The sequence below is a fragment of the Alosa pseudoharengus genome, unplaced genomic scaffold, assembly GCF_046254945.1.
Source record: "Alosa pseudoharengus isolate Yale_2024_CS ecotype anadromous, Long Island Sound unplaced genomic scaffold, YU_APseudo_1.1 YU_APseudo_1.1_scf_5, whole genome shotgun sequence".
Lineage (NCBI taxonomy): Eukaryota > Metazoa > Chordata > Actinopteri > Clupeiformes > Clupeidae > Alosa > Alosa pseudoharengus.
In genome coordinates this window covers 6,250,473-6,262,972 of record NW_027468837.1, presented here as the reverse complement: position 1 = coordinate 6,262,972, position 12,500 = coordinate 6,250,473, and the positions used below count along the sequence as shown (strand labels likewise).

The following is a 12,500-nucleotide window of genomic DNA, read 5'->3' as shown; positions in this document are numbered from 1 at the left end:
AGGGAAGAGTTGCTAAATTATCGCAGATAGTGGACATATTATAAATTTAACCCAAGCCCAAGCTTTGATTAAACCCTGTAATAAAGTAGAGCCCATAAAATATTAAATCCAATTTCAATTTCCTCTGCTGCTAGCTCTGGCTTCTAAAAGTGAAATTGCTGAGTGCCGGTGTTACCACCATCTTGCTGGTATGAAACCAGTGGGAGCCCACAGGCCTGATTCACTGGACATATTGTTCAGCAAGATATCGCCAAAGCAGTGTTTCAGTTAAGTTTAGTTCAGGTTAGACGGTTAGGTTAAAATATCTCAACTAACAACTACTCAACTACTAAAAGAAGTATTCTTTTTTCACAGAAACACTGCTACCTCTACAGTATGTCTCTTCTATGGGGAGGTTTTGCGCATCCATGTGCTGTACTACATATGCATGCAAGTTAAGGATGTGAGGGGAGTTTTGGATGCTGGTGTTCATGGCAAATCCCTGTGAATGCTGGACTGGCCTACTGAAGCAGTATATTACAGCAAGCTCCAAACATGCATGATAGTGCAGAAAAATTATGAATAAAGAAATCTGTATTTAAATTGGCAATAGTTTTTTTTATTATTATTCTCTACAATGCTATTTTTAAGAATGGAATGAAACAGGTGACTGAAACACAGTAAGTGCAGGGCCATTTCTGCCATGCAATGACTGAGCTGTTCACAAATCTGACTGCTTGCTTGTTTTGTGACCTCTCTGCCTCACCTTTGAGGGCTCAGATGCTCTTTTGACTCCGCCACACTGGTCTCATTTGTTCTGCGCTGTAATTACCCTGATGCTAGCTCAAGGTTTCAGCTGCTGGCCACATTGGTTTTTTGTTTTGTTTTTGCACTCATGGTTTTGTACTGTCCTTTTTCTCTCCCTCTGGTTCTTCATGTTGTCTCTCGCTGTGCCATTGAGCTGTCCTCTGTTTCTGTTCCTGTTCCTCTGCAGATCACCAAGCAGCAGCTGCAGACGGTCAAGGACCGTTTCGAGTCGTTCCTGAAAGGAGACACCCAGATTGTGGCAGATGAGGCCTTCATCAACGCTGTCCAGAGCTACTATGAGGTACGGTCTGTCCACCAAAATCGCTCCAAAGGACCAGATTTGCAGAGAAAGAGGCATTTTGCTAATCAGCCTTATGGACATTTATCTGTCCACAACATCCAAAAACATTTCAATGTATATTGTACATCCAAATACTTGATGGATAATGATTTAATTAACTGCATGTTTTATTAAATATGTCCAGTCTGTGTGAAAGACACTCAGTGAGCTTACATGTGCAGAAGAAACTGATTAAAGCACCAATCGGAGTATTATCAGAATTAGGAATATTCCAGTTTACATGCTAAGTGAACTAGTAAAAATCCTATTTGAGAATAGTGTAATAGTGTGCAGGCAGTATTGAACATGATAAACTCCAACTGTAGGCTAATCCGAGTATTTACATGATATATTTAATCAGAAATGTAATCATATACTCCAGGTTATCTTCTCAGATTTCATGAAATTGGATTGTAATTGGAGTACTCAGTTTACATGACATTTTTTAAATCAGAGTTAAGAGTATAATCAGACTGAAATGATTGTTTGTATGTAACCGCACTGACTGTTTCTAGGGAACAAAATATGTTTTTGACTGTTTTTAGGGGTACTTTATCAGAGCTATAATACTGATGCCATGTGTGCATACTGTACTTCTGTGAATGACTTAGGTCTGGCCTTATATGTCAGATTTACAAAGCATTACAAAGGATTGGGTGAACAAATATCTTTAAATTCAGCCTTCAACTGCCTCTCAAACAGTCCCAGGAAGCTGTTAGTAGTGAGTGATTTGGGTATTGTTTATAATGCCGCAGATATGAGGCCCTGGCTGATCAAAATGGCTTTGCGCGACTCAATTAGCATAGTGATGAGGGTTATGAAAACCTCTCCCGGGACGTTTAAAAGCTTTCTCTTTGGCTCGCAGCAGCAGCAGCAGGCTGCTGTCTCCACGCGTCACATCGCGCTAGCCTGCACAATCATCAGTCTCTGGTGATGATGAGGTCATCATGTCACGTTGAGCTCCCCTGAGCGAGGCCGCTGCAGGTGTGCTGCCCCATCGTACCCACATACGTGTGACTGACAGGGAGCTAGCCTCTAATTTATCACTCGCTAATATTCACTGAGCAGCTTACACAATTATCTTTCATCTCATGAAGAGTGACAAGTCATTGACTTATGCATAGTCATTTGGTATGAGATAAAGATAAAAGAAAAAAGATAAAAGTGAGACTTTTTAAACATTTAAAACCACCCCTATGACAGCATTTAAGCATTGACTGTTGGCCAGACTTAACAAACAGTGTTATGTAACTGACATGGCTATTATTGCATACTGTAAGTATGTATTAGGCCCTGGTGGTGGGATGCGATGAGCATGGGACGCACTGAAGGTAGTAGCTCTGCTTGGTTGATTCATTTATTTATTTAATGGCATTTACATTCCTTCATTTAGTGTCATCTGGCAAGTTGCCCCACAGCAATCAATGTCTTGACAAAGGGAAGAGACAATTACTCTTTCATTAATGTTGCTGCACTGAACCTGCTTTTTGTAATTTAATCAGAGATTATAAAGTAAATGAGTAGAGATATTCTGCTTTTCTTCCTGCGGCAGACAACTTTCCCAGTCAACTGTCTGTTGAACGTGCACACCCCACAGATACATTCAGAAGCACACCGTGTTTCTGATTATGACAGGAGACCTGAGGGCAGTCATTTTGAATAGGAGCTCATTACAAAACAAAATGAACAAAAAGAAGAACTGCCCTGCCAACCTTACTCTGAGATATTGATGGGTTATTACTTCCCATATATTCTGAATGCTATGAGGGAGCACACATACATTATGGTTGGACAATCCAAAAATGAGTAGCTATATGCTGTTTATCTGACAAATATGCCACCTTAAATGCCATGCCTTTTCTTCCTATTTGTCTGCTTTGTGTCTTGCTTGGTAAGAAAAGCACATAGGGTTTATAATAAGCATAGTTAGACTGTGTAGGTATATTAAGACTAATAACAGTACCCTCCCGTGGTGAAGAGCTGCCTCCGAGGATCTGCGCATGAACAATGGTGCTGTCACACGATAGCCCCTTTGAGGGGGTGAGTCTCTGTGGCCAACCTAACCCCTCCAACCTGCTCCTGCCCGGAGATGAGCAGGCACTCCTGTTAGCCAATTAGCATCGCACTGAGCTGACATGGAGCCCATCAGGGTGTGGATCTGCTGTTGGAGCAGATCGCCCGTGGGAGTGCAGACGAACCCCCCTCCAAAAGCCCATTTGATGTAAATGCATCCCATTGACCCCTGCCTGCCAGACCATTTGGATCCCTGCTTCCATTCCACACTTAAAAGTCTGCGGACGGTGGATGGCAGGGCACTGAATTAACTGAAAGGATGGAGTGCTTTTTATTTCAGCTGAAAAGCTTGCGGAAGGGAAATGGCTCAGCAACTGGCAAAGAGTCATGGGAAACGGTTGCCTGGATCCAAACCAGGTTGCAATTTAAAGACCCATTCGTCTTCCCTATCTCAGGGGGCTGTGTGTGTGTGTGTGGGGGGGTTTGGTGGGGAGAGAGAGTTGAGTAGTGGTGGTGGTGGAGGAGGTCTAAAGAGAAGTCTGGATATAATGCCAGCCAGATATAACTGCTGGAGCTGTGACTATACTGACACAACATAAATCAAAAATGTTTTAATCTTACACCGGTGGTAAAAGTACCCTGTGGTGTGGAGGACATTAGCGGGCCAGTCTTTGGACAAACCTTAGAGTTACTCCCTTTGGTGAAAGGTTGAATGAATGCACTACCTTTCCCAATTAAAAATCTCAGACATCATTCAGGGTGCCTGTGCCCCGTGGGAATTACATTTTTCTGTTTCTTATTATAGATAACAAATTAATTTCCGTTTCCCATATTTTTTGTAGGTTGGTGGTTCTTTTTGTTTTAACATGCAAAATGTTAAACACGCTGCTCCCCAGTCTTAGTGGCCTGGGCATATTACTGCAGTACATCACTCTAGGAGTTGCACATTTATGGTGTCACTTTTATTTTTTATTCATAAAGCTCTGCCTGTGACCAACATCTACCTCCAGGCTACCTTCAGCTGGCTCATTCTTTTGCCTTCATGATTTTCTCTTTTAAACAAATCAAAACACAGTGTATGCTTTTACTTTATGGGTTATTTTTATTGGAATAGAGCCATGCAAGGGATGTATTCTGACTCTGTGACCATCACAGACAATCACAAAGCTATGGATGTTAACATATTGCTTATTATTTCATGTTAATGTCATATTTCGAATTGGTAGTAGTCGACAACATTTCTGCTATTCCATTATTAAAGGCAAGTAATTTCAACTTAATTATTAAGACACCACAGACTACTTAACATTGCTGTCTTTAAAAAAGGATGTGATATCTCTTCATTATAAGCAGCCATATTTCACCATGGTCCATGTAGGCTACTGAAGGAATGGGATGGACTCCAACAGTGGCTTCGTCTGACAGCTTATCTTGACATTAGGCTAAAAAAAAAACGTTAGGCTGTAAAAGGGAAAAAAAAATGGTCACACTTGACTATCCGTCCACAGACTACACTCTTAAAACGAATGTGTTGAAAATAACACAACTTGCGTTGTTTTAACTATGTCCGGATAGGGACTACACAGTTTGTGTTGTTTCCAACACATTCATTTTAAGAGTATACCTATAGATGCTCAGATTTATGGTCAAGGTTTGGGGTTGGATTTGGTTAGTGATGTTTAGTGATTAGTCAACAACAATTTCACAGAGCTTGATTCTTAAAAGATGATCTGTTAAGTCTCCTTGGGTAGACTATCCAAGTTTTACTACAAAATAATGTATTGTGCTGTAGTAAGCTATAACATGAAATGAGTCAAAACGGATTTTATGATGTCTCACATATTGCCACAATGACTGTCACCAGGGTACCTCCAGGGCATACAGCTGTCTTGAGTTAAGCTGCTTTATGCTTCTGCATGAGTTCATCACCCCCTCTAAAGAGACTCAGTACAGGGTCAGATAAGTCCTTCTCTGAATTTACACAGGGTGAAATGACCAGGTACTTAAAGTTGATGCAGGTTATGATCAAACTCCCTTAGCTTACCTTAAAAATCCCACAGTCATTATGTGGAGTTGCTCTCTAATGACCTGAAGTCATTGTAGCTTGTCAGTACCCGATCCATGGTGGCTGCCTGCCTGATTTGTTCTTCTGCCCAGGCACATGCACTCTCACTTGGAATCTGACTAACTTATTCCTGTACATTTTGTACTGACATTTGTACAAACATGTTATGGTGCAACCATTTATAATGAGCTGCTGTATAAGTTTGGCATAAAAGCACTGACATAGCTAAGAAGAACATTGCCACTGTTAGAATAAGCTAGTGTTGTCAAAAACACAGACAACTTTTGGGAAAAAAAGAAAGAAAGAAAGAAAGAAAGAAAGAAAGAAAGAAAGAAAGAGAGAAAGAGAGAAAGAAAAGAAATGTGGTTTTAACCATGTTTGTTCAAATGCTGTACATCATGTTCCATTTAGTCCTTCATTAACTTCATTAGCTAGCTTAGGCTACTTATCTTGGTCACATTTGCTAGAAATTACATGGTGCTCAAAACTGCTATAGGCTACACATAGGCACTTGCATTGGTTCATTAGCAATAGGTATTTGATTAATAATTATGAACAAAGATATTTAAAGGAACTTCCTCATGGCAACATTTGACTGTGAGGGTGCTGGAAATTCAACAGCAGCATAGGCTACATGCCGTGACACATCAAGTGACAGCAGGGTACACTAGCCAGTTCATTAGAGAAATGCTTGAATTGACTCTGTTGCCATGTTTTCATTAACAACAATGCCTTTATGTTCTTTGCATAGCTTCGTAATTTTATCTTGAGGGCATTAAGTCGTCTTCAGGAAGACCTAGTCCACCATTTGGTCTAACATCTTAGTTTTAGCAGTAATGTCCATCTGTTCGCTGATGAGCTCTGTTTATTCTGACAGGTTTTCCTCAAGAGTGATCGTGTGGCCAAGATGGTGCAGACAGGCGGCTTCTCAGCGCTGGACTGCCGTGAGGTGTTCAAGAGGCACATTGAGAAGCGGGTGCGCAGTCTGCCCGAGATTGACGGCCTGAGCAAGGAGACAGTGCTCAGCTCCTGGATGGCCAAGTTCGACACCATCTACCGTGGCGATGAGGACCCTCGCAAAGCCCAGCAGCGCATGACGGCCAGTGCCGCCTCCGAGCTCATCCTCAGCAAGGACCAGCTCTACGAGATGTTCCAGCAGATCCTTGGCATCAAGAAGTTTGAGCACCAGCTTCTCTACCAGGCCTGTCAGGTAGGCCTACAGCAAGCTTTCTTCATGTTGTCCATTTAGTCAAACGACTTAAGAATACTGAAAAACAGCAACATAGCTAGCAGTATTTAAAGTGGCTCAGTAGGAATCTGAGTTCTAACAAGGCCCTGTCCTCACTGTTCTCTTTGATGTTTTTGCTAGCTGCAGCTACGTGTAAATTACAGAATTGGTCAGAGGGCTGTGAAGCAGTGTCATCACTGAAGGTGAATTGGGGATGATTGTAGAACCTCTGAACAGGCGAGGGCCCATGATTCTGGCTGCATGAATTTATATGAAGAGAGCTGATGCAACATTCTCGTGTGTATGGAAAGCCTTTGAAATTTTGCCTAACAGATTAATCTCTGCCATCATAGCACATTTAAAGTTTAGTCTCAGTCTGTTCCACTCCGATGACATCTCTGTATAAGCTTTAGACATTCTCTTTTGTTGGACAAATCAAAGGTCACAGGGTGTTTCCTGATGGTTTTCACATAAAGTATAATTCTAAAGTCTGTTGATGGATCAGAGGGTAGATCTACCTTGAATTCAGGGTGTTGTTCAAGATGTTGTTGCTATTGCTGTCACTGCCATACTGTTTTCTCATAATGGATGACTGATAACTGGGAGAATGAAAAAAAAGAAAGTTAGAAGATTCCATTTGAGCATCACAGCACACATCCCCCACCCCCCCACCCCACCCTCCAATCCTTTCCTGAGGCATCCAGCTTCCTCTCTCTCACTCTTCCTCTCCCTCCAACCTTTGAAGATGAATAACCTACTTTTCCTCTGCTCCTGGCTGATACTGCGGGGTATCAAATTTGCATGTTTTTTTTTTTTCACTCGTTGCTCGAAGCAGATCTGTCTCAGACTAGAGAAGCACAGAGAAACTGAGGCCAGAAATGGAAACATCTCTATTTGCATCTATTTTTAAGATAGCTATATGTGAAATTTTAAGTTTAAAAACATTAGAAATAGCAATCTTTCAATACAACAAATCTTTTCCTGTTTGAGGTGGGCTGAGAGCTGGCCAGTCTTACATAAACTCCCTTTGGGGTGTATAAGGTTCATTTTAGGTGGCTTTGAGAGGCCATTATCTTTTCATTATTACATTTTCACATACTCTCCCCACATGCACATATAAACACTCAGAGAGAATTTTGTGAATAACACATGTTTTAAGCAGACAAAGGAAATGATCTCTGAATCTTTGATGTATGTACTGTATGGCCTGTGAAAGGACAGGACAGGTCTGTCTCTGCATGCTCTATCTCTTATTTTTTTTTCTTAAGTTGTGCATTTGACAAAACACAGCCTAGAACTAACTTGCTGTTTGGATGAGAAAAACAAGATATTAATTCTGTGCTCCTGACATTTTTGTGGTCGGTGGGCGCTTGGTCATTTCATCAAACACCAGACAAGCAGGATACCATTGGCCCCCTGGCAAAGGAGGAATGGCTATTTCTCTTATGATTAGGTGGATATGTTGCTTGTTTCCAATGGGGCCCCTTTTTGTTTCCTGTTGAGAGACTTTATTCCTGTTCATTATTGAGAAGGTGCTCACATGTGCTTTCTAATAACAATAATAATAACGTTTATGGCACTGCACTATATTTTGTTTGTTATTGCCTCTCCAAACCACTTTGCTTGAAGTGCTATCAGCACGTTGCTCATGTTCTGGTGTACCTGACTCGAACTGCTATTTAAATGATCATCAAGCCCTTTGGTAGCTAAACAACATAGTCTGGGGATGTTGATTTCCCTGCAGAGGCAGACTGGCTCTTTGTTATTATGTAAATACTACAGACATAATAGCTGTACTAGCTATTATATTGTTCAAAACACCAGTGCTTTACAGATAGATTGTAGCTGTTCAAGTGTAACCACATCACTTGCCCTGTTGTTCTAGAGGCTAAAAGCCCTGAATTCCACACACTAGCGTTTCAAGTGATTCAGGAGCATTTAAGAATGTAAAACAGCCTGCTTCTTGCTATTTTGATCTGGCGTTTAACGCCTGTGTGCGTGAGCGTCATCTAGGCCTCAGAGATGACACTGTTGGGCTGAGCTGAGCTGTCACCCCTGTCTGGCGTTGAGGGATGAGCATCGGCCATGCCAGCCTCGATGGCCGCCCACTGCATGCTCATAACCTCAGGTGACAGCACGAGCCTGGGCCACGGCCTTGCAACAAGCTTGCATTGCCTGGCATCAGCATCAGGCAGCCCAGCTCCCTGGCACACCAGGCTGGGCAGAGCCTAAGGTGGCGTGCTGCTTGAGATCATTTGTGCGAGTGCTTGCAAACAAGTGAACACCAACACCGCACACACAGACACACAGCCACACATACGCACTCAAATACATTGAGAAAACTGTCCATAAAGCCCTTATACCTAAGCCTTCACACAAACAAAGCTCAAATACTGACTCACTGTATAGTGGGGACTTATGAGGACATTGTTGGGCTAATTGAAATATCACTTGGCTCCCCATTTTTTCAAAACCCCCTAGCATACTGACATCCTCAATATCCAAATGCTTCACACACACACACACACACACGCATGCACGCACGCACGCACAGACACACACACTCCGAAACAGAACAAACACACACACACACACACACACACACACACACACACACACACACACGCACACACACACACACACACACACATAGGAGTCACACAGGTGAATTATCTTTGGAAACAGAAGCCGCCACTCCTGCTCGCTGAAAAGAGCAGTGGCTGTGTGCCGTTTGTGGGTCGCTAGCGAAAGCTGTGCAGAGCTGTGCGTGGGAGGCGCATCTCTTTGTGTCTCCGGCTCCTGCTTTCAGTTCCAGTGCCAGAAGACGACGTGCACACACCACCTGGAGCTTATTTAATGAAAGCATCATCAGGCATAATTGGCTGAAATTGTGTTCCGTGCCGCTCACTCAGGGCTGGGAAGAGGACTGCTCTGATCCCTCTGTCTGTCTCTCTGTCTGTCCCTCTGTCTGTCTGTCTGTCTGTCTTTTGGTCTGTCTCGCTCTGTTGGCTTACCTGTTGTGTGCTCACACAGGGCCAGTGCAGAGCCACACCTGAGCAGTGAGTAAACATAGGGCTGAGAAACTAATAGAAATGGACCTTCGATTTCAATTATGATTCCCAACGATAATCAAGATACAGCAATTATTTTATTTTATTTTAAAGAGGTTCATTAAGCCTGCTGATATACTATTTACACTGTTTCTCTATAAAGGCCAATAAAGTCTGCCTCTGCCTCTGTCCACCTCTGATGAAGGCTACAGAGGCAAGGTAGCCGAAACACAGGTACAATACAATTTACTTTATTGGCCTTTATAGAGAAACAGTGTAAACAGCAATTATTTTGCCATACTCTGTTTTGCAACAATGCTTTTGTTTTGACTTGACTTATAAATCCAGCACACGCTTTTGCTTTACAGTGGTAACTGTTGTATAAATGGTATTCTCTACATTTATTTTTTAGCAAGTCAATGAGAAAAAAATATTGATTGTTGATTGGACAGATGAAATAACAGAGAGAGAGAGTGAGAGGTATACCAAAATAGCATGCAATACTCTGGCATTACTGTAAATGACCCAATGAGTATATTTGCTGCCTGTATTGTAGTGGAAAACGCCGAATGTGAGCACCTCCTCCGGGTAACCCCATCCCCGCCAGGCCACCGAGACCCTCCAGAAGCCGAGCGCAGCGTGACACCACTCTAGGTGGCCATGCGCTGCTGTAAGTAACGCTGTGCTGGTGGCTGAACGTTTCTCATGCAGTCCCATGACCCTGAGGACCAGAGTCTCGTCTGGTGACACCTTCTGATCACCGTGAGACACTGCTGTGCTGAGGTGGGGGAGGCTGGAGGTGGGAGTGTGTGTGTGTGTGTGTGTGTGTGTGTGTGTGTGGGGGGGGGGGGGTTGAGTAGGCATCATGTTTGTTTATGCACGCTAACAAGGTTTCCAGCGTCTCTGGGGCAGTGGGGTGGGCTGACACATTCACTCCTTCCTCATTACTGTGCCTCTCACCCTCCACCCCCCATCACTCTCTCCAGTCATTACGCATGGTAATGGAGAGCCATTTTGTTCAGATCCTCTCTATATGGTCTTAGTGCAGAGAGAGAGAGAGAGAGAGAGCTGATGATGCACTTACAGGGAAATGACATACAGCACTCTTCAGGATTACAGACACAGTAATTACAGACACATTCTCCTGTCACAAATGTAAAACACACCTCTGTCTCTGGAGTTGTGGAATGGCAGATTGTGAATCTTTCAGGCTCAACACTGGCAACATGGAAATCTTGTTTGATTTCCTCATTCATACATTAACGTTTTGGCAATATTATCTTGCAATAAAGAATTCATGGTTGACAACAAAGTATATAATAGTACAAGTAACTGGTAAGTAAATATATGAAAAGATGTGATTGATGTTATCTTTGGCTTGGTGTGCCATTTGTCTGTACTCATTGTCAAAACTAATTTGTGAGGAATGCAGACATGAACTAATGCAGTGGTATGGGCATTCTGCATCTCTGTATGTTTTGCTTTAAACAGGAATTGGTAGGGTAAAGACACACATTGCTAGGAATCATTTCTCATATTTTGAAAATCAACCATGAAATAGATCAATCAATGTTGTGAGGCTGTCTAAATGCACAGTAGTACTGTGAAGCACTACACACCTACTCACTTTCTGTTGGGGGTCTTATATTATACCTCTATCATCCTATTATTGTTGTGGAGGTCTGCGTTGGTGCATTATCTCAACCATCACTGTTTCCTTAGAAAGAATAGGCATTTGCATTCATTACACCTTGACATTAGCATGACTGATATAATGTAGACTATCAAGCAGTATTGCGGATTTAAATAGTGTAAAAAGTAAGTGTCACCTAACAACTTTAAGAAGTGCCTCATACTGGTATCAAACCATGTGACTAAACACTAATTAATGTAATGTAGAACATTCTGAAAGATGCTGTAATCTAGACTGCTGCTCTCTATGCTACCTTCCCAGTGTGCTATATTTCCCTCTTAATTAGCTCCATTTGCTAACTGTGAATAGATGTGCCATGCTAGATTCTGTTTGGCTGGATGCTCTGTCTCTGCTGAATAGTGTGTGTGTGTGTGTGTGTGTGTGTGTGTGTGTGTGTGTGTGTGTGTGTGTGTGGAGAGAGTCTTGTGGTTGGTGCAGAGTGTTTGGTATCGGGGCCATCTGTGGAGCTTAGCTGGCCAGGCTGGCCAGCGTGACTCTGTCTAATGCATCATATTCCGCAGCCTACGGCTCGAGGTGAGCACATTGGTCATCCTAATGACTGCGTAAATACACAAAAGGACAAATGGGTACGCACATGGACTTAGAAACACACACACAGGCACACACACACACACACACACACACACACACACACACACACACACACATTCTACACGGACCTAGAACCAGCTTGATATACAAATATGCACACCATGGCACAAGCAAACAGACATGCACGTACACACACACTCACACACACACACACAGAGATGTTTGCAACAAGATAATGGGCAAATCTAGTGGGAGTGAGATGTTTGATTGATTTTTATGACTGAATATTGCCTGAAACAGACTGGCTGCTGTGACAGACCGACTCCAAATCATGAATATTTATCCGCATGGCAAGACTCACTCCCCGCCACAGATCATCCCTCATACTCCAGCTGCCGTTGATTAAATTACCTTGAGTCCGAGCACATCGACCAGAGAAAAATAAAATTAAAAAACAATCCCCCTCTTACTCATCCACCTCCGACTCTCAAACCGCCAAAACACGACTGTCATCTATTTCCGAAACAACCGAGTTGTCCACTTAGTCGCCACTGACGAGAGGAATAGACCTGGATCCCTCGTAGATTTCTCCCATCAGCAACTCCAAGCAGGTGAATTAAGGCTGCTCTTAAAAGAAGATAGAGGCAGGGTGGGGGGCAACTGTTGATCCGTAATGGAGCCACTCGGGAGAGCATGGCACTCAGCGAACACACGCCGCCACGGAGACCAATACATCAGCCCACAGGAGGACGATTACAATGCTCGCCCATTTA

The 12,500-nt window shown here is 42.9% G+C and overlaps 1 protein-coding gene across 1 annotated transcript in view; it reads left to right on the top strand.

Moving 5' to 3' along the window:
* The window catches only part of LOC143103753 (calcium-dependent secretion activator 1-like), an 83,720-nt gene that overhangs the window by 17,935 nt on the left and 53,285 nt on the right, over positions 1-12,500 (top strand). The window contains exons 2-3 of the mRNA XM_076267562.1: positions 974-1,087; positions 6,082-6,414. Of these exons, the coding sequence (XP_076123677.1) occupies positions 974-1,087; positions 6,082-6,414 (447 nt within the window). The remainder of the gene's footprint in view (positions 1-973; positions 1,088-6,081; positions 6,415-12,500) is intronic.